The sequence below is a fragment of the Cottoperca gobio genome, chromosome 22, assembly GCF_900634415.1.
Source record: "Cottoperca gobio chromosome 22, fCotGob3.1, whole genome shotgun sequence".
Lineage (NCBI taxonomy): Eukaryota > Metazoa > Chordata > Actinopteri > Perciformes > Bovichtidae > Cottoperca > Cottoperca gobio.
In genome coordinates, this window is record NC_041376.1 from 4,895,011 (window position 1) to 4,921,467 (window position 26,457).

Below are 26,457 nucleotides of genomic sequence, written 5' to 3' on the forward strand. Positions count from 1 at the left end.
TTATTATTATTATTATTATTATTATTATTATTATTATTATTATTATTATTATTTAAAGAGCTTATTTCCAAAAGGAAGTGCTCTTAAGGACTAGCTCTAGTTGCTACTGTGTAGCTGACCTTGAACTCTGACCTCCCTGTGCACAAAAAGACAAAAACGTTTAGTGCAGGTTCTATTAGTCGTTGTAATCGTCTTAGAAGTAGATGTAGTAGCAGTTGGGTTTGTACATCACTATACAGCACTTCATTATTTCTAGCAAAGACTTCCTGGAAAAGTTGTGTCGTTTATAGTCAAGAAAACCAACTAAGCAACTATTCAATACACGGACAGAATAAACCTTACATAAGAGTGGATGCGAGGCCTGTTTTCTGTCGTCGATCAAATAGAATTTGGAAGTTAAATGCATGAGATTATCCTTGTTGCTAGCATAATTACATTTACACACATAAAGGAGTTTTGGTATATTGAATCCAAGCAAAATACATGAATGGTGTCAGGTATTTATGCTTTTCCCCCATCAAGTCTCTTGTGTTGACTGTAAAGCGACTGACACAACAAGTACAAAGACAGAACCATGAGTTGGGGACAGCTGCGACAGTACATATCTTAAAAGAGACAAAGGGAAGAAAGGAAAAGGATACAAAAAATTACAAGATAACAACCACAGTGAAAGAAAGACACAAGGCAAGAGGACAGAGGCACACAGAAAGAAGAGCAAATCACAGCAGGAAGAGAGGAAGCAGAAAGACTGAAATCAGATGAGAGATGAGGGGGGGGGGGGGGGAGGAAGAAATAAAAGTGGATGAAAGGAAATCATTGTTGCCTTAGTTCAGAGCATCACTGCGTATAACTGACTCTGTTTGAGGCTATAGCTCTCAGCACAAAAAACCCCGCAAGATAACAGATAGTAGAGATACGATGCGGGGGAATGAGTGCGATTCCCCAGCAAGATTCAATTCATCGCTTTACGTAACTACAAAACACAGATACCAGGGAGCACAAACAGCTGATGATTGCTATGAAAGCACAGGTCAATTATAAAACACTGATGAACTGAGGATATTACGGAGACAAGCTATCAAATAATTACATTAAATGAGAATTAAATGAAGGCCAAATGCATCGTCGCAAGATCTTTAAATCAATATTTGAAGAAGAAGAAGAAGAATATAGGTGATCTATCTTTGAGAAACTGATTCATAATTAAAAACCCTTATGCAAGATATGATAAAATGCTTTAAGAAATATATATTTGATGAAATAAGCACTGATTTTAATTAAGACAACAGGGGAAATTCACTCCCCTTTTTTATCTATTAGTTCACATCGCACACAGGGGACATTTTAAACACTAAAGAAAATAACAAATTGAAGATCATAGATGCCTGAAACTAAATATTATAGAGCTCTAAAATGAATTTCGATGACAAAAATGAAGGAAATGTTGTGTAGGATTGAAACACGGCCACTCACCCTGAGAATCTCCCGGCAGATGTAAGCGATCCACTCCTCCTTCAGAGAGTTTCCCTTGGTGTTCTTGATCAAGTCCGTCACTGAGCCGGCGCCACAGAACTCCATGACCAGCTAAACACATATACAAGGTGGATTATTGACTGCTCCAAACACGCCTGTAACTCCCATAATGCAACTGACTGAGATAACCAGGGGAGCTAGTAAACAATCTTACTTGTTTGTGCATGTGTGCGCTGTGTGGGAATCTTTTCCTCCTCTTTAATATATTAACGAACAACAAAGATACACGTCTCTAGTAGCTACCTAACCCTAACCCTACCTAACCCTAACCCTAACCCTACCCACCCAATGTGTTGTTTGACCCGAGCAGACCTAAACCCCAAAATATCAGTTGAATTGTAATGAAGCACAAGAACAAGCAGCAACTTCTCCCATTAGTAGGAACTGTCAAATGTTTGACCTTTCTGCTTGAAAAATGACTTACACGGTTAAGAAATGATCAACTTTACCTGCCTATTAATTTTCTGTCGGTCCACTAATTAATACATTTAATTAAATGAATCGATTACAGTGCAGCTGTAAAGTATCTTCACTGTGATCTTCGTCACACAAAAAGATCTGATATATTGGGTTTATATTATTCTACTGATGGTCCTGATATTGTTATCGGTCGGGCTCTTCAGTAACTACAGCCATGGTAACAGTGTGTTGGATGTATTCATCGTCAGAGACCGCCACTGGCTTATGTGCACAGAATAAAATGAGCTTTCTTCAACAAGATGCACATTATAAAAGAAAATACACAGAACCCACAATCACATTACTGTAATCGCATTACTAATACAGAGAGCAACACACACACACACACACAACTCAACACACATGAACAGACAGCCCTGTTACGCTATCTTTCTCAATCGCTCCACAGAGAGCGCAGAAACTACTGCACACACTGACTCAACGGGGTCACGGGATCACAGGAATGCATCAAGTCTATCTTTTGACACAATGTGTCCATTCTGTCCGCCCCGCTCCCCTCTCCATCCAGAGCTGCCTCATGTCTTCATCTCTCCCCTTGCCTCCTCCTTCTCTTCTCTTCTCCTTCTCCTCTTCTCTTCTCCTTCTAACTTCTCCTTCTAACTTCTCCCTCTCCTCTCCTCTCCTCTCTTCTCCTCTCTTCTCCTCTCTTCTCCACTCCTCCTCTCCTCTTCTCCACTCCTCCTCCTCCTCCTCTCCTCTTCTCCACTCCTCCTCCTCTCCTCTCTTCTCCTCACTTCTCCCCCCCTCCTCCTCCTCCTCCTCATTTATTACATCCAAGGAGATTTGCGGGCAACATTTCAGCTGGTCAATTCTGGCCTTGCTTCAAGCTCCTCTCATCATCACTCTGGATAACGGGGGGAGAGGAAGTTGGCGACCCCTATCATCCAGGATGTGCGTGTGTACCCAGTCACGCAAAGACAGAAGACACACACTCATTTATGCATAAACAAAAAGGGGCAACATGTCAAAGCACTCAGACATACAGCTTGTGCACACACACTCACACACACTGTTGAGTCAGGAGGAATTATGCAGGCAGTAGATCTGGCTCTGTGTGTATATGCATATGTTTGTGTGTGTGTGTTCATTGTTATGTGATGAATGCCACAGGATCAGAGGAGAGAGAGCTCCCTTAGATCGCGTTAACACATGATTTATTGCAGCAGCCAGCCAGCCACACACAATAATTCATATCCTTTATATCTTTCACACACACATTAAGTATATATATATACATATTCCAATGCACAGGAACCTGCAGTCACTGTGTTCATAACCACACGCACACACACACACACACACACACACACACAAAATGGTCCAAAATCCTTTTTTTCTTCTCTGCTCTGTACAAGACTACAGCCGCCTTCTCTTCGAGTTACACTCCAGAGAGTTGCATAGAGTTGCAAAACTGCAGAAAAAACACACACACACACACACACACACACACACACACACACACACACACACACACACACACACACACACACACACACACACACACACACACACACACACACACACACACACACACACACACACACACACACACACACACACAAATAATGGCGTACCCATAGCTGGTCATCTATGCCAGGGGGGTTTTTCTTGATGAAGGCTCCATAGTAGGTGGCGATGTTCCGATGGTGGCTGTACTTCTTCAGCATGTTAATTTCCGCTTTAATCTCCTCTTCCTCGTCCTGGCACACACGAGGAGAGACATATCAACAGGCATTAAAGCGCGACCTCTATGTGTGACCCCTCCAACTTAATTAATTTATTTAATAGGATGGTGACAGAGCAAAAGGAATGAAGTTGTTAATGGATTTGCATTTTGAATCCATTTAATTTCTGAAAGAAAACTGATGTGGATAATTAAGAACCCAGCTGTGTGCTTTGCAACAATAGCATTACTTTGTAATCACTTTCCTTTTAGGGGGTTACTGCCACAAAGCCAAAAGCACTTGTTTGAAACACGTTGTTGTTGAGATGGCAGTTGGTTAGAAATGAAATTCCTTATTCATTATGCACAATGTCAGAAAAATGATGGCTTGATCACTTTAATTTAGTGTTCATCAGCTATGAAAACAAAAACATTTGTTTTAGTAAGCTGATTAAGTTAGCAATTTTGTTTTTGCAGTTCATTGAATTTTCAATCATTAATACAGTAATTCAGTTTTATTGTATTTAAGCAGATTTATTCACACGCAGTCATTCATCCACAGCTTCACGCGTTTGTTTATTCCTTGTTCTGTCCCTTTGGTAATTTGATTCATTGATTCATCCCCACACTGCATCGCTTTTCAGTCATTCATGCTCCTATTCATTCATCACTTCCTTTTGTTGCTTAATTTCTGCCGTCCTTCATTGTTGTGCTGGCAGTGAGGCGTCGGGTGAGAGGATCTCTAAATATAAACTGAGACTCCCTCCACACTGCTGTCCTAATACCTTTCAGCTAATATTACCATGGCAATAGGCCTGTCCTCATTTCCTCTCTGCCACAACACACACACACACACACACACGCACGCACGCACACTGACTCATCGCTCATAATAAGATGATATGGTCGACGGTGGTATAACCACTTGAGATGTTTTGCCGTGTGCTGGAGCGTGTGTAGGTGAGTGCCGTACCCCGGTGACATCCATGACCTTGATGGCTGCGAGCTGCCCCGTCTTAACATGGCGACCCTGGTGAACGGAAAAATAGGAGAGCGACAGTCAGAGACAGAAAGACAGAGCAAAGAGGAAGGAAGGAAGGGGAGAAGAAAGAAGAGAGGAAACATGTCAATGTCTATTTAAAGGTTTGTCAGTCAAACAATGCATTTAATAACAACTATAGTGAGCATGACTTCCCAGTCCTATAAGCAACACAATACAATGTGTGACCTTGACTTTTCTAAGATTACTTAAACATGTGTTTTAAAGACACAATCCAAAATGTAAGGAAGAAGTTACACCCGCACCAACATACTGGCTGGTAAAACTGCTATTAATCCCAAACTGATTGATACAAGAACTCACACAACAACTAAGTTTTCTGATTCATTTGATTTCAAATAAAGCGTTTCTCTAAAACATTCAATAATCATGACAACAATAAAAACTCCTGTAATCCGCCTCTTTAGAAAAACAAACCCCACAACTCTCATGTTTGATTCTAATATTGCTAAATCCTAATTGGTGAGTACATGTTTGTTTCACCTTTTACATGAATATTGTTAGTGAGAACATACAATGTGGGATTTGCTATTTGAACACACTTTATGTGGTTAAATGTGACGTATTGTTGACAGCAGAGAGAAACAGACAACACTTTAATCCATGAAACCAAAAACAAAGATGGAACAATACACAGATTCCCTTGCAGTAGACGGCTGGATCAAAATGATAGCCCGTTATGTCCCTGTGGTTTGACTTATAGTTGCAGCATCAGTCCAATCCAGTGTCAAAAATCCAAAATAAAGACAGACACCACTTTGCTACGTTGTGTAATATCGAGGCTAGGCAGATGCCTGGGGGAGCTAGGAAGCGAGGAACCGGGAGATTGGAAGCTGAGGGGCGAATGGAAGACCCAAGTGGTTCTTTTGCAACAGAGCATCTGTGCCTGTGATTAGCTAATGAAGCTAACCGGGCTAGAGACGCAAAACAAAACACTGCACGGCTATTACATCCACCTGTCTGGAATCAACTGATTAGCATGTTACAGTGTGAGCAGAAGAGCTTAGCAGTGACACACACACACACACACACACACACACACACACACACACACACACACACACAGACACAGACACAGACACAGACACACACACACACACACACACACACAGACAGGACTGTTTTCGTGGTGGAAGTGTTACAGTATAAACCAGATGGCATTAAGGGTCTGGCTCTAGAACGCCTCCTGAGGGCTTTAATCGAAAGGCCATTCTGATAATGAGCGCCTCGGCCAAACCAGAGGCTATAATGCTACAATAAGACGGGCAGTATATCGTGGCGCAAAAAAAGTTGGACGTTTCATTGCTTCGCGGGAATGATTAGTCATTCTCACCGCTTCACGTTCTATTTTTATGTCGATTTAACAGATCAATTGCACCCGCAGGCTCAACAAAACTCTCTTGATTTGATGAATAGCTTCTGAGTCGGAGCTTATTCAATATATGCAATTATTAAGTGAAAGATAAGGGCAGGCAGCTCAATGGCCTCCTTGTTCCATCCCACTGTACACAAAGTGTCAGTGGACAACACAATGATATGATCTCTATTAGGGACATACAAGGGATGTTTTTGCTCTTGGTGAAATTCCAAATTAAGGACGGGAGGGAGATAATATTACAGGAAGCTCTCTTAAAAGAAGAAGCTGCTTCACTTGCAGACTATATGCTTCAAAAGTTACCGCAATTTCTTTAAATTTGAGGAAGCAATCATGTTCTCACAGCGAGAGAGAGAGAAAAGCTCTACACTTGAACATGAGGTGGATTCCCACAAGATGTCTGGCAATATGTGCAACATCAGCTGAGGTCCCTGAATGAAGCAGATTTAAAGCCGTGAGTTACATTTCTCATTAAACAGCTTCTCTTGGAGGAAAAAAACGTTGAAACTTGCTGATTTATTACTGAATGAAAGTAAGGGATTTAATTATGATAACTCACTGAGTCACAAACTTAGCACCACTGGATAGTTGAAGACTGTGATCAGTCGCTCTTTTCACACACACTCTCTCACACACACTCTCTCACACACACACACACACACACACACACACACACACACACACACACACACACACACACACGCCTCTTTGAGAGTAAAAGAGCTGGAAAGATTGAACAGGGATTTCTCATTAGGATCAGACTGCCCCAATTCCATGAGCACAAGGACGGGCTTTGTTGGAGACCAACAAAGGAATTACAGCCACTTACAAAATCAGAAAAACACGCTTACAGACACACACACACACACACACACACAACATGCAAAAAGATCTGCCTTTTCCTCCGCTACTCACACAGATAGAAGAACTCATGCAAACACCCGCACATGTGCACACAGAGACATGAAGAAGGAGAGAGAGAGAGAATGATCAAGAGAGTTAGAACGGGACAAAGAGAGATATTGGACGTGGACATCATCAGAGCTGGATAAAGATTCATTACTCTCAGACACCTGACAACCTCCCTCCCTCCCTCCCTCTATATCTCCCTCCCTTCGTAGAGCAGTAATGTCATCCAGTGGTATTAAATGACCAAGTGTGAAAAGAGCAACAGAAAGGAATTAGCCCCGTCTGTTCATCTTCATCTCTCGCTCTTTCTTTGTCCTGACCCTGTACGTTTATTTGCCAATTCAAAGAAGGGATGAGTTTAGGTCTTTGGCTGTATGAATGTGAAGTTAAATAGAAATTCCAAAGCAGTTATTAGCAAAACAAGTTGAGAAGACAAATGATAAAAAATGATTATTGCTGAAACCGTCCGTCAAATGAATTGTCTCAGTAGTCATTTATCAAGCTCACATGGCAAATATCTGCTGATTCCAGCGACTCTAATGTGAGATTAGCTCTTTCTCGGTTTCATATTATTGCAAATTGAATTCATTTTGGTTTTTGGAGATATCTCTTAAGCTTTGGGAACTGCTGTCCAACATTTTTAGACCAAACAATCAGTGAAATGGTTGACAAAATAACTGACAGTTTGAGATTTTGCTGAGAGTTTATGAGAAGATTCATTCGTATGTCTTGTGTGTGTTTAGTACGGACATGGAGCCAAGAGGCGGATAGACTAGCCTTGAAGCAAAGGGGGGGGGGGGGGGGGGAAACAGCTGCTCCAGCCTGGCTTTTAATGTTCAAACACATGCCTACAAGCACCTGTAAAGATCAATAATTAACAAAGAACAACAGTGTCTCCGTCCACCAAGCACTTCTGTGCATTCTGTGGTTGTCGCGAAGCTCACGGTGACAACAAGACTCCATGAAGTGGCTGTTGGCTGCTGTTGGCTGAGAAACTAAAAAGCTATTGCCCCCTGCCTCCTTTTAATATGCTATGCTAAGCTATGCTATGCTAAGCTCCTGACTCCACACAGACATGAGAGTGATATCAATCTTCATCAGATTATCTGCAAGAAAGCAAATAAGTGTATTTTCCTAAAACGCCCTTGATCAACAATGAAAATAAAACTTTTCCTGCAGCCCTGTGAGTGACAGATAATGGAAAAGAACATATTTGTGTTATGTTCCTTCTCTCTGTCTTTCTCCTGAGGATGGCCCACTCTCTCCCTGATCCGTCCCATTCACATTGAGCAGCTTTGAGACTCACGGGCCTGTTCATCCCTTCCTCCACTCGTTTGTTGACTGCTTTGCCTCTCTGACCTAGATCTGCATTTTCTCACTCGCTCTGCCTCGCTCTTTTATCCCCCCCTATTCTCTCTCTCCCTCTCTCTCTCTCTCTCTCTCTCTCTCTCTAATTATCCAACCCTCTTAACTTCTCACAATATCCTCTTTATGCCTCTCATTATTTCTGCCCTCCTCCCTCTAGATGTCTCGCTTACTTTTCCCTGTCCCTCGCATATTCTGTCTCCTCCTCTCTAATGCCTCACAGCTCAGACCAGCAGCGTGTACATGACTGAGCTGAACGCTAATGCCGACAAAACGGCGTTCAGCGACGAGCTCAATGAGCAAATATGAAACAAAGCGAGGACTCCCTGCCACCCTTTCACTTAGCTTCTGCTAATGCATCGAACACATTCTGCAAACCTCAATGCACTGACATGGGCCCGAGCGTGTGCGCAATGCAAAACAAACAAACAAACATAGCAAATACTTGCTGTGCTTTAATCTATACTTCCTATCTGTCATTACAGCGATCATGATGAGCATTAACCTCAATCATCACGGAGATATTTGGGATGAGGAAATTATCTTCACATGTGTCCAATGCACCATTTTTTCCCTCTTTAATCCTGTAGAACTATTTTGAACAAATATGATGGCAAAACATCTCACACACACACACACACACACACACACACACACACACAGCTGTGACGCTGCCAGGCCAGGTGTGTTTGAGTGATAACAGACCAAATTGACTATGTTTGTTCCGCTTGGATGGCCGTGCTGTGATGGAGACAGCCAACTGATACCGAACTGATCTCCAATCAGCCTTCAGGCGGACGCATCACGGAGGAGTCATTACTTGCCGTCCTCCCTGCAGGTCAGTGTTTTTGGAAACTGCTGTACACTACACTACATACACTCATGTAGTTTAAGAATATGTGCTGTTGGTTATTGTTTCATTCTCTTACACAATAAACTGATTTTAGAGAATGCAGAAGCAATGTTTCGTTCCTAAGGAGACATGTTGATTACAGGCCAAAATACCTGAAATGTCATGCAATAAAACAAAACAGCCGGAGAATAAATGTTACTTTTGTAAGGCGTAGATTGTCAAACTTTCTAAGTATCTGTCATACAAGTATTGCTTACTTTCTTAAGTGCAATTTACGCCTGCAACTGCTGATTTTAAGTCATCTGACTTGAGCTGAAAATTATTATTTTCGTGTCATTTGGTCAATAAAATATCAGAACATAATGAAAAATAATACCAAACAATTGTGTTACTTATAATATAAAGAAAAGCAGCAAATCTCCACAACTGAGAGGCTGAAACGTGGGAATATTTGCCATTTTGATTGTAAAATTACTACTAATTATCAAAGTTGGTGATTATTTTTTCTCTATAAAATGTCCAAAAATACTGTACAAAGTTCCAAAAGCCAACATCTACCTGCAGAAACTAAAAAGGTATTCTCCTGATTTGATGAATCACATCGATTGATTTATTTTGCGTTATTTCACCTACGCTAATCACATTCAATCAAGACCTTTATTGAGCTGGTTAAAATTCCTTAAATTTGAAAAGTAATCCAGCTGTGATTCAGATTCCCTCTTCGTGTTGTCTTTATGAGCTCATAATGAAATCTAGACACGAAAAACAGATTTTAGTTCAAATACTTCCATCTCATCTGTCATGTCATCTGTCCCCTTTCCATGTGCACCATGAGGGAGGCGTCCGACGCCTATTCCAGTAATTACCATCAACACATAATTATGATTAATGGCACCTGCCGAGCCACGCCATAACACCAGTAAAGTACGCAGGTGAGTATGTGTGTGTGTAATGATTCTCTTTTACGTTTTTTATGCTGCTATATGGAGCTGAATGGTGAGACACACACACACACACACACACACACTCACACACACACACACACACACACACACACACACACACACACACACACACACACACACACACACACACACACATCTCTTCATCATTCTCAGCTTGCAGCCTCAGTGAGAAGAGACCAACCTGCTGGTGGATACCATGACACCCAAAGCTTCTGTGCGAGTACATTTAGCATGTGAGGGAGAAACAAATGCTTCTAAAGTGTGTGTGTGTGTGTGTGTTATGTTTGTTTGTGTGCACGTCCGTGCCCTTGCCAAGTAAATTACCCCCCCCTCCTCCTCGGATACATTTACTATGCAGGACACTTACTGTCGTAGCCTAGCAACAGTCTTGGCTGACCAGAGTACAGTGGGCACGACACTTAAACATTCACACACACACACACACACACACACAGAGAAACGTACCCGGTCACACACACACACACACACACACACATACAAAGAGAGGGAGAAGACAGGGCATAAGAGACTATTATCCTGATGTGGGAGAGTTGTTATTTAGAAGAAGAGATGGGGGTGAGGAAAGGAGGGAGGGAGAAGTTATTGAGAAATGAGGGAGGGGATGAGCAGAAGAGAGAGCGTCCTCCTCTTCAGGAGGGGATGAGCTTCAGAGAGCGAGAGAGAGCTGGATTTCACAGTGCATCTGTCCTCACTGTGTGCTAGTTGTGTGGCCAAGCTGCAAGGTCAGAGGAAACCATCCAATTCTTACTCCAAAATGGCCGAGTGAATAAGCCGTCTAATTTAAAAATAGATCCTTATTGAAAAACACCTACACCTTGTGCTTCTGCATGTTTAGGCCCATTAACTACAAATCTCATTACTGGGGGACAATTTTAAAAAGGGCTCACCATATTAAGATTGATTTGCAACTTTCTAGAGAGCCATTGGTTTGTATTAATTTCACTAAGTCTAAAAAGCAGCTAGCAGAAACTTGAAACTTAATTAAGACATTCATTATTTTAGACTGTTCATGTTTTGTGTGCAACTTTTTTCTTTTCTCATTATGATGATGATGCAGTTCCCATGCTTCCTACACTGTGCTCTATCTGTTGATGTGCTTCCTCTAATCTAATCCATCTGCATCAATAGAGGTTGATCATATATCTATGTCTGGTCACTTTATTTATATCATGGTCATACTCTGCCACTATGTATTCTATCTTCCTTGACATTCTTTTAGATATTATTTCTGCTGTTTTTGTACACTGTGGAAATGTGGAAGATGGACATCAGTGACTACTGTTGTTGGACTTCTAGCCCACTTGTATTGAGGACACTCCCCCTCCCCATTACTGGTGTGTACGTCTACGTTCTTCCATGTTTTGTAATATGCCTTTTTATCAAACGAATTGCACCACACAAATTAAAGTTTTAATTTGAAAGAGTAATGTTGTGCAGCCATCCTACCACATGCATCAGTCTCTTAATAAATCCCCTGCTTGCACAATATACATGAAGACAAAAGCAAAGATAATGTACATGCTAAAGCATATTCGCACACACACACACACACACGTGACAGATTGTGTTGCCAACTCTTTGTAAAAAAGGAAATGGGTCACACCATAATCCTAATCTGTGACGTCATGGTAATCCACGCACACGCAAACACACACACACACACACACACACACACACACACACACACACACACGGAAAGAATTGACTAAATGGCATCTAAACATGCTCTCCTGGCATAGGGCCTGTCGACATGGTAACGGTATCATAGGGGAAAAGTGGGCTATGGGATGGATGTGCCCCTGGGCTTTCAATCTATACACTGTTCTCTCTGTCTGTCTCTCTCTGACAGGCAGGTCCTAGAGGGAGATTGCCCACTGCGTTCACACACACACACACACACACACACACACACACAGATTGTGTTGCCAACTCTTTGTAAAAAAGGAAATGGGTCACACCATAATCCTAATCTGTGACGTCATGGTAATCCACACACACACACACGCAAACACACACACACGCGGAAAGAATTGACTAAATGGCATCTAAGCATGCTCTCCTGGCATAGGGCCTGTCGACATGGTAACGGTATCATAGGGGAAAAGTGGGCTATGGGATGGATGTGCCCCTGGGCTTTCAATCTATACACTGTTCTCTCTGTCTGTCTCTCTCTGACAGGCAGGTCCTAGAGGGAGATTGCCCACTGTGTTCACACACACTAACACACACACACACACACCCAACTGTAGTTCAGTTGTGTTAGGGTTGAAGGATTTCAGACAACCGGCATTCCAGTCTGAACCCTCCGATTAACATCCACTGGTTCTAGTCTGTAGGCTTAACATCCCAGCATGCTCAGCTGGTGCCAGAGCTTGCGATGCAGAATTAAAAGCTACTTTCGGCTCACAAGCGATTCCAAAAACACAATTCTGCTCGAAGGAGCCAAACAAAATAAGGGTGCAATACAACCTGACACACCTCAATGCAGTTCAAACACCTGCAATCATTCCGCAGTCACACACACACACACACACACACACAGAGTTGTGGAATCAGTGAAGCAGTAAATAAAAGTGACAAAAGCCTCCATTCCAATCTACTACTGCACTGCCCACCCCGAGGCTGCTCTTACACTCACACATGAGAAAGCAAGAGAGGAGAGAAGGAGGATTGAGACAGGAAGAGATTTGAAAAAAAAGGAGAGAAGATATAACGAGCCAGTTAAGATGAGGGAAACGTACACAAGCAAAGAGTTTGTGGGAGAAGGAGGTAGTAAAGAAGAGGGAGAGGCGGAGGTGATGAAAGAAGGACAAAAGAAAGATGAGAGGAAGAGAGATGAGAGCAATGATCTGTAGAATAGTGCACGAGGCTTTTATTGACGAGTTAGGCTTTGCAGGAAGAAGAAGCAGAATTGTTCGACAGACAACCAGTGAGTGTTGATTCCACTCCCAATGAACCGGTGCTATCTGCTAAAGCCTGTTGAAACAATAATCTATCCGCAGTGTGAAATATAGCCATTCATTAACCTGCCCGCTCGCGGTACAACAAGCTAATTAACAAGCAAGTGGACGAACAAATGCACGAGAAAGAGAGACTCGTCTGGGGTCGGGGAAAGGATTTGGCACGGCGTTTAATAAATCACAAATGCTGGCGCACAAAAAAAGGTTTAAATAAGAGAAACTGAAGTCTGCAGATAAGCAAATACACACTCATTTGATGACAAGAAACAAAAGCACATCTGTCACTGCCGATGGTGCTTGAAAACGGTTCACAAAGCCGCGTAAGTCCGTCATCATGTGACAAGAACTATAATTTAGTTGAATGTTGAACATGTAAAAAGGAGCCGTGTGTACATGTGCATATATCTCAGGTCAGGAAGCAGCGAGAACTTGTCCTCATCTTTATACATCCTTTGATGTGATGGAAATAAATCAACACTAACAGGATAACCACTCGCCGGATGGACGTGTGTGTGTGTGTGTGTGTGTGTGTGTGTGTGTGTGTCCAAAGATTATTTACGGAAGGCATTTGCGGCTGACCCAGATTAGCTGAAACACAAACTCACACATAAACAGATGAGTTGCACACTAACGTTGCTTTTTCAGCTTGATGTTGTTAGAAGCTAAACAGCTGCGTGACCCTCTTAAACTGTTAACTCTGTCCTATCACAACAGCTTTAGCACAGTCTAAAGTGTTACCTCATTTACACAGGTTAACTCACTAATGCACTTACTGACTAATTCGCTCTGTTAGCCACCGACCTGCCCAATCACCCACTTATCTCTCCTTTCAAATCAAACTGTATGAGCGACTCGGTGACAGCAGACAGACCCCCCCCGTTACAACATCTGCAGGACAAGGAGACAAACAACTGGAAAGAGAAAGCGCGAGAGAGTCGGAGTGTGCGCATGAGTGAGGGTAGGAGGAGGGTATGCTGCGAAGACGCAAAGCAGCAGGTTCAGCACATCGGCGTCACGCTCCGGCGGCTCTGGAGGTCAAACGAAAAGCCGAGCTGATTTACTGTAGGGACTGGAGGTGAGAGAGGGGAAGGAAGAGAGAGAAGCAGCTAAGCGAGGGCGAGGAGAAAATGAACAGAAAACGTGAATAAAAGAAGCTGCTCCGACAAGAAGCTAAAGGCGAGGGGAAAACACATTAATAGGAGAAAGGAGAGGACAGAGAGAATAGAGTGAGTTGGTATAGCTTATTGACTTAATTATTGATGGGCAGTCATTTATACTGTGGGGAAAGAAAGCTAGGTTAAATAGCTCTTAACAGTTCACACTATCAATTAAAGAGCAGGGGATCTGACTGGAAAACACACAGAGACTGAGAATGAGAAAGAAAGACCGACCAGGAGAGAGTGAGAGATCGCTATTGACATCAGGCATGGCTAATTGACCCTGGTCTGGGTGGCAGCAGTGCATTGTGGGTAAGTGGGGCGTGTGGCCTTGGGGAAGACAGAGAGAGGATGTAGGCTAATGAACACACTGCCAGGTGTGAGCGTGAGTGTGTGTGTGCGCGTGTGTGTGTGTGAGTCACTGCATATGGGTGGAACGAGAACATCTGCTGTTCCCACGGTAACAAGCAACATCCACCTCGGTCACGGTTCATAGTTCACTCATAAGGACGAGAGAGATTGAAGTGTGTGTAAGTCAGTGTGTGGAGTCAAAAACAATAATATTACAGCAATAGAGAAGGGCAAAGTCACGGTGTCAAACTGTAAACAACTGCAACAATGCTACACCAGGGACGTGCACTGGATACGGCAACAGGAAAACCCACAAATACACACACACACACACACACACACACACAATTATACACAAACCATACCCTATAGCCTGCAGACATTCCCAGCAGAGACCTTCTGAGAGCATACCTATTAGCACTTATGCTACTATATAGTACTACATTCTTTATTTGTTTACATTATCACGCTAACTGCAATTTAGTGCTACAGTACGAGTAACTGGCTTCTAAGTTTGCACTAGAGGCTGGGAGTGAGTCATGTCCTCCCCGTGCACCGAACGTACCACTGAGGTGCCAATGGTGAGACTCAAATGACTGCATTCAGGGGAATGTTTACATATAACAGTGAGAGTGTCCTGTGAACTGATGTCAGCTGTTTGAAAATCATTACGGTCATCATTCAGATTACCATATACGAGAATATATTTAGCTGAATAATATGATGGTTGTGACTATTACTTGTAAGCATGTTACATCTGAACAAAAGTTATTTTTTATGTAATTTGACTACCTTTATTTCCTCCGCCAGGGAGGTTATGTTTTTAGTTTGTCTGTCAACAGGATTACGGAAAAACTGCTGACCCGCTTTTCATGAAATCTAGGGTTAGGGAAGGGTGAAGCATTGGCCAAGGGTTAGGGTTAGGGAAGGGTGAAGCATTGGCCAAGGGTTAGGGTTTGAGAAGGGTGAAGCATTGGCCAAGGGTTAGGGTTAGGGAAAGGTGAAGCATTGGCCAAGGGTTAGGGTTAGGGAAGGGTGAAGCATTGGCCTAGGGTTAGGGAAGGGTGAAGCATTGGCCAAGGGTTAGGGTTTGAGAAGGGTGAAGCATTGGCCAAGGGTTAGGGTTTGAGAAGGGTGAAGCATTGGCCAAGGGTTAGGGTTAGGGAAAGGTGAAGCATTGGCCAAGGGTTAGGGTTAGGGAAAGGTGAAGCATTGGCCAAGGGTTAGGGTTAGGGTTTGGGAAGGGTGAAGCATTGGCCAAGGGTCAGGATTAGGGTTTGGGAAGGGTGAAGCATTGGCCAAGGGTTAGGGTTTGAGAAGGGTGAAGCATTGGCCAAGGGTTAGGGAAAGGTGAAGCATTGGCCAAGGGTTAGGGTTAGGGAAGGGTGAAGCATTGGCCAAGGGTTAGGGTTAGGGAAGGGTGAAGCATTGGCCAAGGGTTAGGGTTAGGGAAGGGTGAAGCATTGGCCAGGGTTAGGGTTTGAGAAGGGTGAAGCATTGGCCAAGGGTTAGGGTTAGGGAAAGGTGAAGCATTGGCCAAGGGTTAGGGTTAGGGTTTGGGAAGGGTGAAGCATTGGCCAAGGGTTAGGGAAGGGTGAAGCATTGGCCAAGGGTTAGGGTAGGGTGAAGCATTGGCCAAGGGTTAGGGTTTGAGAAGGGTGAAGCATTGGCCAAGGGTTAGGGTTAGGGAAAGGTGAAGCATTGGCCAAGGGTTAGGGTTAGGGTTTGGGAAGGGTGAAGCATTGGCCAAGGGTTAGGGTTTGGGAAGGGTGAAGCATTGGCCAAGGGTTAGGGTTTGGGAAGGGTGAAGCATTGGCCAAGGAGGTGTATCCACTTTGAATCACAGAACGGATACACAAACTACGTTTCACTTTTGTTAACATCGCGAGATAAGACTTTGTGCTGCATTCAAGTGGTGTCGGAATAATCTGAAAAATGAAACAACAACTCGGAAACATTTATCAACAAGTTGTTTAAATGCTCCGACCAATAAAATGCAGCTCATCTTCTTTGTAGCGTCCATGTTGTTTCCACATTACGACTTAAAGCTCGCGAACGCACCAAAGTCGGAGTAACGACTTCACAAATCAGGAAATCAGGACCATCCGAGGAATATGTGAACGCTTGGCGAAGGTCTGCGCTCTCCAAATGTCCTTCTAGCTACTTTAATAAACTGTTTTTAGAGAAGAGTTGATTCACCTGTACAATGCAAAACAGTTCAACACAAACTACTTCCTCTAAAATGATCATACAGTTGAATTAACAAAACAGCAGAACCTTCTGGAGGCAGGATTTATTGCAGGACTGTTGCATCAGACTGAATTAGTTTTAGCTAGGTAGTATTATACTGAGGGAATTTTAACAATATATCTTATTAATAACTGTGCCAGTGGAGCTGCACAAGTGCACATTGGCAGTAAAGGGCTTTACTGGGCAGCTCTGTTGTAAAAGTGTTGGCCAATCGAAGGAAGACTAAGTTAAACTATAATTACATAGATACAAGACAACACAAGAAGTAACACAACTAAATGTTATCACAACCCCTTGTCAAACTACCATTTTAGTATGATCAATGACTACTTTCAAAGAGATACACTCCATATTCTTGTTTGATCTCGTTTCTTGCTGAGAAACAGTAGCTGGAGGAGTTCAGAACATCAAACAAAAGAAGAATAAATGACGTCACTCTATCTTCTATCCTTATTTTGGAGTCTCTTATGCCAGGCTTTAACACTTCATGCTGCTCCTCTGAAGTGTGCGTCTGTGAGTGCTTGCTTTTGTGCAGCAGGCGCAGCAGATAAGGAAGATAAAAAAAACAACTTTGAAGTTTTCTTCGGTTCCTAAGAGGGCAGAAGAGGGAAGAGGAGGAGGAGGAGAGGTGGGCTGGGGGTGCAAAAAAAAAAAAAGACAATGCAGGTGAAAGTGATAAAGAGTCAGAGGAGAAAGAGAGAAAGATACAGGTGGTTGGTTAACAAGATAAAAGCATTTCTTTGAACCATATTCCTAATCTTCATCCAGTCCCTTTGTTTACATCCCGATACTCTGGATTACCACGGTAACATGATTATCAGTGAACTTGTGAAGTCGCAACTGCACGCTTCCGTGTCGTCTTTTGTGGTCTCATCTGTTCATCAATTTGAAAGAAACCAACGATATGACTTGTTCCTGGCATGAAAACACACACACCACTCTCACTAGTGACATGAAACACACACACACACACACATGTGACATGAAACAAACATACGCAGCGACGTGAGAGCGTGTCACCACATACATGCTCCTTCAAAGCCTTGTTCACACACACATTGGTTACACAGACACCGATGCGGTAAATGGAAAGCACACAGCTGCTCTTTGTACAGAGTGGCTGTCACAGTGGGTGAGTTTATAAAAGCCCATACGGCCCAGGTCCCCAACAGTCGCTTTGTGCGTGTCTCAAAGTGACTGGTGAATATTTAAAGAGTGCGTAGAGCACTTTGCCTCGTCCTGAAGAGAAGCAGAGTGGATGTGTCCAGAAAAAAGAATGGTTGTCTCCTTTTTCTCTTCTCTCTGTTCTGCTCCTTCGCTGCATGGCGACACCAGAGTCATGGCAAGAAAGCATGTGAATGTGAAAACAGCACAGGCACATTCACACACACACACACACACACACACACACACACACACACACACACACACACACACACACACACACACACACACACACACACACACACACACACACACAGGAAATGTTTTTCTGCTGCAAAAGCCGAGGAGACAGTCGAAGGGGCTGAATGTGTCATCGTTCACGTGCCCCTGTGCATCTGTGTGTGAGTGTGTGAGTGTGTGAGTGTGTGTGTGTGGCGGGGCTGCGTTTGTGTTCTTATGACCGAGGTATGATTAGTTGCCCTCTCAACTCGTCCTTGCATCAGTCACGGAGAAAAATGACTTCTCCCGCGGGAATGACGAGGAGCTGCAATCAATCAATTAGCCTGTCAGTCAATACGTTGCCCCGTCAGTGTCTTAGGGAGTGTTTGGCCAATGGCTAGTGAGGGAAGGATTCTGTTTCCCGCCCCTTCCATGGCACTGTGTGAGGCAAGGCGCTTCCTAAATTTAGAGAACTGCAATTCCCATATGCCCTATCAAATATTCACACGCATCAGAGGGGGGGGGGGGGGGGGGACAGTACAGAGACCCAAGCATGATAAAATAAAAATAAAGAAAGAGCGCGAGTAGGGGAAAGGAGGGAGGGCTGGAGAGATGAGAGTGTAGGAGAGAGACGTGACAAAATAAAGGAAGGAAATCCCGATGAGGGAGATGATGATGATGAGAGAGAGATGATGATGATGATGATGAGAGAGAGTGACAACAGTTGGAGAGAGAGAAAGGGAGCTAAGGCAAGAGGATGATGGAGAGGGAGGAGCGGGGAGAGAATGTGTTTAATTATTCAGCATTACCCGTGTTCTCTATTTATGGCCCTTTTAGAGCAGCCAGTAGAAGAGAGAGATATATATATATATATATATATATATATATATATATATATATATATATATATATATATATATATATATATATATATATATATATATATATATATATACATATACATATATATATACATATATATATATACATATATATATATACATATACATATACATATACACACACACACACACACACACACACACACCTCCCTTAAGTACAGCTCACCAGAGAAGTTTCAGCCCAATAAAGCGGGGAAAGGAGAAGAAAAACGCGATTACATATTGATAAGAAGAAAGCGCAGAAGCGAGGGAAGGAGAAGTGATGGGGATGATCAGACAGAGGAGGAAACACAAGGAAACAGAAGTGCCATGGAGATGTAAAATGAGAAAAGGAGAAGTCAAGCTGAAATGATCTTTTCGCTGCAGCTACTCATCTATCACTGTTCTCGGCCAAACTATTTTTGCTGACAGGGAAATTGCAAGAAAAAAAAAACAAGAACCTGAAAGAACTTTTCAAGACATTTTTTTTTTAATTGAGATGAGATGTTGGGTGTGCGTGAGAGGGAACGAGAGAGATGGAGGGAGAGCACTGTGGAGCAGATCTGTATCATTTAACTATATGGAGTAATGGAATTGTTGATAAACCTGTTATCTCTTAGTCCCAGACACACAGAACTGCAGCAATGTGGCACATTACTGGCCCTCTAACACCAACATAAAACACTGTACTGCTGACCATTACCATCACACACACACACACACACACACACACACACACACACACACACACACACACACACACACACACACACACACACACACACACACACACACACACACACACACACACACACACACACACACACACACACACACACACACACACACACACACACACACACACACACACACACACACACACACACACACACACACCCGCTTGCATGGGTTCACATAAACCTACATATCTCTAGCTTCATTACACAGTACACCAAGTAAAACACCACTGCAGCAGAATGCAGTGGACTGGTTTTAGAGTCATGTTTTTGCTGCGGGGAAAAATGCCACGGTATCTGATAGAAAACAAAAACTTTGAAATAAACTACATTTTAAATCTAAAAAGATATCAGCTGCTCGGGATATCTAGCTGTTTTAAAAATATATATATTTTACCTGCATGCATTTTTCACTTCATCCAACAAGGCTTATTAAAATTGTATTAAGCTCAAATGTAGGCCTAAATCTGTCTATCCACGGAAATGAATAATTCACTTCCAGTGAAATCAAAAACAGTAATGTTGCAGTTAGGATGATTTTGATCTAATCATCTCTGCAAACATTAATCAAGGGACAAAAATAAGAGATTGCTTGGGGTAGAGGAGTTTTTAAAGATGGTCAATTTTCTAAATTGCTGCAGCAAACACTGGTGTGAAGAAGAAAACATCAAGGCACTACTCGTTAACTGGCAGCCTGATGATCACAGATACTTCAGAGCGAGACTGGCCCCTAGCCAATAAGAAAATGTAATTTATTTTTTGGAGTCAAAATGAGGAATAAAATCCCGGCTCTAATCTTTACATCTGAGAAGAAATTAAAAGTCCACCTGTGTTCGCTCCGCAGCACACGGACAAGCATTCATCGATGCAGATGGTGATACAACCTCTAAAAGCTGTACTTTATACTGTATGGTTTTTCCTATGTGCTTTTTTTTTTTTTTTCTCCTGCTATAACAAGTGTCTAAAAATGTTTCAGAGCGAGCCGGAGCAATTCCAGTTCACTAATACCCACCAGGCTGAAGGTCAATTTATCATCTCAGTGACTCAGAGATGCACCTGCTCACAAGGAGTTGATCCTCTTCAGGCAGCTTGCCTCAACCGTGTGAGGAATTTAAAATAGATGGCATTTTTACTCAAGTGACTCCGCTTCTTATCTGTGTGGATGAATCCAATCTTTTCCAGTTTACTTCTGTATCTTCTTCTGCAGCACTGAAGGGGGCAACATTTGAGCACTACAAAGCATGTTTAGCACGTTCTCCGCCTTTTATAGCCTTTTGTTGTATTGGAGATTTATAATTCTATTAGAGCAGCAACTAAGTATTATTTATCTAATCTATATTATCTAAGTATTATTTCATAATTGATTCATTTGAGGAGTAATACATGTTTGGTGTATAAAATGTCAGAAAGTAGTTTTAATAATAAGCTTGTTTTGTCTGGAAAACCCAAAACCAAAATATATTTGGTTTCCCAAAAGACAAAAAAAACTGTGTGTGTGTGTGTGTGTGTGTGTGTGTGTGTGTGTGTGTGTGTGTGTGTGTGTGTGTGTGTGTGTGTGTGTGTGTGTGTGTGTGTGCTTCATAACTAGTAACTAGCGTGCAGTAGTGTGCAGTCATAATAGTGTGCGGTGGAGCACATGGTAACTACGTTAAGCCACTGGGAATGTTTAGCATTTTCCCTACCAAAACAGTTGAGGCTTCATTTTCTGTCAATCATTTCAGCTCTGATGTTTTATTGTTTAGTTTCCACCGATGACGTTTGGAATGTGTGCAATAGATCTTTAAATGGGCTTCGTCGGCCAATAGCACCTCGAGAAAACTTCAAGAATAAATGTTGAAGGACAAACAAGCTGCAAAATATAATTAACTTTTGGCTAAAAGAGCTCAATGAAAGTATATTACACACATTCAAAACTTCATAGAAGAAAATGAAACCGTGGAAAATGTCAACAGCAGTAACTGAATCAACTTCGATTTTGGACTCCATTGAGTATTACACACTGTGCGACACCCAATCACAAACCAGCGTGGAGCAGCTGGATGGACTACAGACCCAACAGGCCGGTGCTGTTGCCATAGGCACTCTGCGCCTCGGTAATGTATAGGAACAGACTGGCTGAATGTCAGCCAGTAAATGAGCCGTGACTTTCACCAAGACAGCAGAGTCAGCAATACATGGATACACATAACTCTCCTCTTCTCCATTCCTTTTGTGTTTTATCCTCCCTTCTGTCCCTGACACACACACACGTATCCACACGTACCCACACACGTACACACATGAGGATGTCAGATTACTTCTACAAGCGTGGAGAAGCATGTCCAACCTCTGCCTGACCTTTCATCTTGTCCAATCAGCTGTAAGAACAGCTCCTCTCCATCACCAGCTGACCTACACTCTCTGCTCCATTAGACACAGAAAATACATGCCCTCACCAGGGCCTTCACATGTCCACACCTTCGCGAATTTGAACAAAACACATGTTTGTTCCAGCTCGAGGTGATCAAACAAAGTGTTGCAGGCCGGTGCCACATCCTGCAGAGTGGCAGGATGAAGGAGCAGAATCAGGAAAAGGAAGTGAGGACAAGAGAACGGCGGGACATCACGGAGGGAAGAGGAAGTTCAGACAGTGACATGGGCCAAGAGATAGTGTTTAAACGACAGCAGGGAAACAGCTGAGTCTAGCTGACAGCAACAGAAACTCAAACTATAGTGATATCACAACGTCAGACCAACTGAGGACAAGCACTTCCTGTGTCCCAGAGAAACACTTTCCCCTGAAAAACCTCATCTGGAAGGGAACAATTATAAACCCCCTGCACAGGTATAGAAAGTAATACAAATACAGCAGGGAAGGAGAGAGAACGTGAAGAGAAAGGAGTAAGGGAAAGTCTCCTAAAAGCACTTTAACGTGCCCCAGTTTCTGCTTCTCCTCTCTGCATTTTAGTCTCTTTTACATTCGCTCCATTTCTCTCAAGCTTGTGCGCCGCTTTCATCTCCTGTCTTCTCCGTTTCCTTTAGTCACAGTGCACATTTCTATTCTTTATTCCATATAGGCTACTAGGAAATAATGGAAGGAAAAAAAAAAGTTGATAAGAAGGGAGAGCGTGCTATCACAAAGACAGACTAATGTGTATCTAAGTCTGTTTGTGTGTGTGTGTGTGTGTGTGTGTGTGTGTGTATCTTACCTTGTACACCTGTCCATATGTGCCATTTCCCACCAGCTCAACCAGCTCAAAGATACCAGCCGGATCCTGGAATGACAAAAAGGAAAACAGTGAGATTATTTTGGATGAATAGGACAAATGGATGCGTTAATTCATAATTAATACATTCAACAACAAAGGATTGTTAGAATATTCCAATGCAACAGAGTGCAGTGTATGTTGAATCAGATCTACACAGTGAGTGACTAGAGATGGCAAAATCAGTAGACGGGTCAGTCGGTCCAGACTGAAACATTTCAACAACTAATGGATTGATTGCTAAGAAATATTGATCAGACATATTTGGTCCCAGAGGATGAATCCTATTGGTTTTCCCTCTAGCTCCACCAGGAAGTTGACATTTTTGGTTTTGAATAAAAATGTCTCGACCACTACTGCTGGAAGGATTGTCATGATATTTTGGGCAGGTATCCATGTCCCCCTGGAGGTGAACTGTTATAACTTTGGTGATTCCTTAACTCTCCTATCTAGTGGACATCAGCCTTAGCTGTAAGCTACTTTGTGCTAATCAGCAAAAGCTAGCATGCTAACACACTACACTATGCTAGAGAACGTTGTAAACATTACCAGCTAAACATCAGCATGTTAGCATTTAGCTCAAAGTGCAGGCTCACAGACCCACTCGCATGGCCGTAGACTCCTGTTATCCACATTACAACGTTGGCTAACTGTATTTTTAGTGAGTTGGACTTGTAACCCAAACATCGCTGATGTCTTGCTCTACCAACTGAGCTCTCCGGGTGTCGAGACATTGGTCTGAAATGCAGTACTGGATGTTTTTTTAAGCTTGTGTCCAGACTAACTAATAATTTAAGCCCTCAGTCGCTAGGTTGCCAACACAGAATCCGACGCATCTCTGACAAGGAACTTGAACAGAGCATAAAACCCACTGACCCCCGCACACACACACACACACACACACACACACCTCCCCCTTCCTCTCTGCCGCGTGTTGCTACGGCATTCCAACAATAGCTGGTATTCACCCTCTCCTTCCTTCTCTCTCTCTCTTTCACACTCCCTCTGCCCCACCAGCTTCTGTTCTCCAACCAGCCGAAGTCCATCTATGTCTCTCTCACTCTTTTATCTACACATGCTTTCTTTCTCTCCTTCCATTCCTGACAGTGTCCAGGACAAGTTTCTCTTTTCAACTCCCAGAAACACTGAGGCCCTTTTACCAGCTTCTGTCATGTCTCTTTTCTCCCTGTGCATCCTGCTATTAAAAACATTTTGTAAACGTCACATGGGCTACAATTGAGCGATATAAAATGTTTTCTAGTAATTAAATAAATAGTCTTTAGAAAAGAAAAGTGTTCTCGCGTTTTATTAAAGAGATTTAGTGTAAAACGAACACAACCGTTTCTACAGCAGCCCTACATACAACTATTCATTTTGTTCCCGTCTCAACAGTGTTCCACTTTGTAGCTCGTTCTTTCTGCCAGAGGCGCCTGTGGAGATGTCGAGTTAATATTGAGCCCTCATTTATTCAAGAAATTCCATATTGAAAATGCCTATTATCAGCAACGCTACGCTGTAAATGATCCAATAACAAGTGTGAGGTTGTGTAGGGTTGTAAGGCTCTACCTCTATAGATTCTCACTATAAATTGATTTTGGCAGGTAACCTAGCACTTACAGACAATTCTACTGGGTCAGCTAAAAAATATACCAATATCAGAGGTAACTTCTGTCATTTTTTTATCCTTTATGTCCTTTTTCTTTTTTTGAAAATGGTTCTTCAATATCATCTCGGGACAGGCCATTAAAACGTTTAAAAAAAAAAAAGAAGAAATGTGATCTTCTACTGGGGGCAGAGCTAGAGGCTTATGTTGTTGCTGATTCGCAGAAATAAAACTGCGGTATTGTGTAGATCCGCACCGGGACTCATGCAAAGCTTGAGAACAGGCGATATTACACAATACCCTCTTTTCACAGACAATTCCCCTCTCAATAAAGCATCTTTTTATTTCCGTTCTGAAATGCCACACATGCACTCTATTTCCATCCTTGTCTTTCTCGTCTCTTAACTCGTCACAGCTCTCTCCCGTTTGTCCTCTTTGTTGCTTTCTCTTTCTCACTTTCGGCAAGTCTCTTTCATGCCATGTCTGTGAATTTGCCATTGAACTTTCAGCTAACTTTGATGGCAACAGTACATAGAGAAGGAAATCACTGGATTATGACCGAATGAAGAAAGAAAGTGCATTTTGGGGCTGCTGCAGTATAATATTGTGTACATGCTCAAGGTGTTTGCATGTGTAGTCTTTGTAAAAGGTTTACTTTCTCTCTTTCCTCTGTTCTTTTCTCAGTTTAACCCCCTCCCCCCCTCTTCCCCCTCTTTGTCTCCCTTGCTCCGTCTCTATATGTTTGTTTCTGTGGGTCTCAGCAGACCTGTCAACCTGTCAGCCTTTTCTGAAGACAGGGCCTTTTCTTGCTTTCTCCTTCCTTTTCCTGTCGGTTTTTTTTTTCACCCTTATTTCTCTGTTGTTTTGCAGCAGACACTCACACATGCACTTTCCCCTCACATACAAAACACACACACACACACACACAAACTCATTCTCTCACACGTCTCAAGTACATCCTCCCGCTGTCTTGCACTCTCATAACCACACTCACACACACTGTGCCAAAAGCGCACTCCTACACAAGGGCTAGTGTTCAAATGTTCTAACGAGTATGAGTGGGCTCAACATGAAGAGTGTGTGTCTAACCAACTGTGTGCATGAGATGCATGCCTCTTTCTACAGTGCAGACAGCAGCATTCTGCAAGCTCTGCAACTGTTTGCCTTGCTATCAGGTCTTCAGCTTAAGCAGGTAGATTTCTCCTCCCCTCACTTCCTTTTTCTCTCTCAAAGTGTGTTGGTGTGTGTGTGTGTTTGTTTGGCAGCTGTGTAAATTAACTCTCAGAGCTGCATACAAAGTTTTTACAGTAACTCCCAAGACACATTGAAGGATGCACTCTCTTTCTCTGTTTTTACTAAATAGAAAAATACAAAATCAATGCACACACACACACACACACATTAACTGCTGTAAATGCATATAAGCACCCCAAGCACTGGGAGACGCATGATGTAGGCATGCATGTGGAGCCTCACCTCCATGCACTACAGAAAGAGTGCAGCGGCTAGAGAAACAGAGCGTTTTCGCTGCTCTAGTTCATACATGTCCTGAGGCTCGTTGATAAAAAAATATAGCACGATATCGTTCACATTTTATAAGCCACTTGCAGAATGAGCTCTCAGCATGTGCCAGGCTTTGTCAGTGCGTCTACGTGTGTGTGTGTGT

At 42.7% G+C, this 26,457-nt stretch overlaps 1 protein-coding gene across 1 annotated transcript in view; it reads right to left on the reverse strand.

Annotated features, from left to right (window-relative positions):
• tnika (TRAF2 and NCK interacting kinase a) overlaps positions 1-26,457 on the reverse strand; it is a 68,791-nt gene that overhangs the window by 32,252 nt on the left and 10,082 nt on the right. Inside the window, exons 2-5 of the mRNA XM_029461060.1 lie at positions 23,132-23,197; positions 4,650-4,706; positions 3,588-3,713; positions 1,474-1,584 (exon numbers count right to left, since the gene is read on the reverse strand). Coding sequence (XP_029316920.1) covers positions 1,474-1,584; positions 3,588-3,713; positions 4,650-4,706; positions 23,132-23,197 — 360 coding nt within the window. The remainder of the gene's footprint in view (positions 1-1,473; positions 1,585-3,587; positions 3,714-4,649; positions 4,707-23,131; positions 23,198-26,457) is intronic.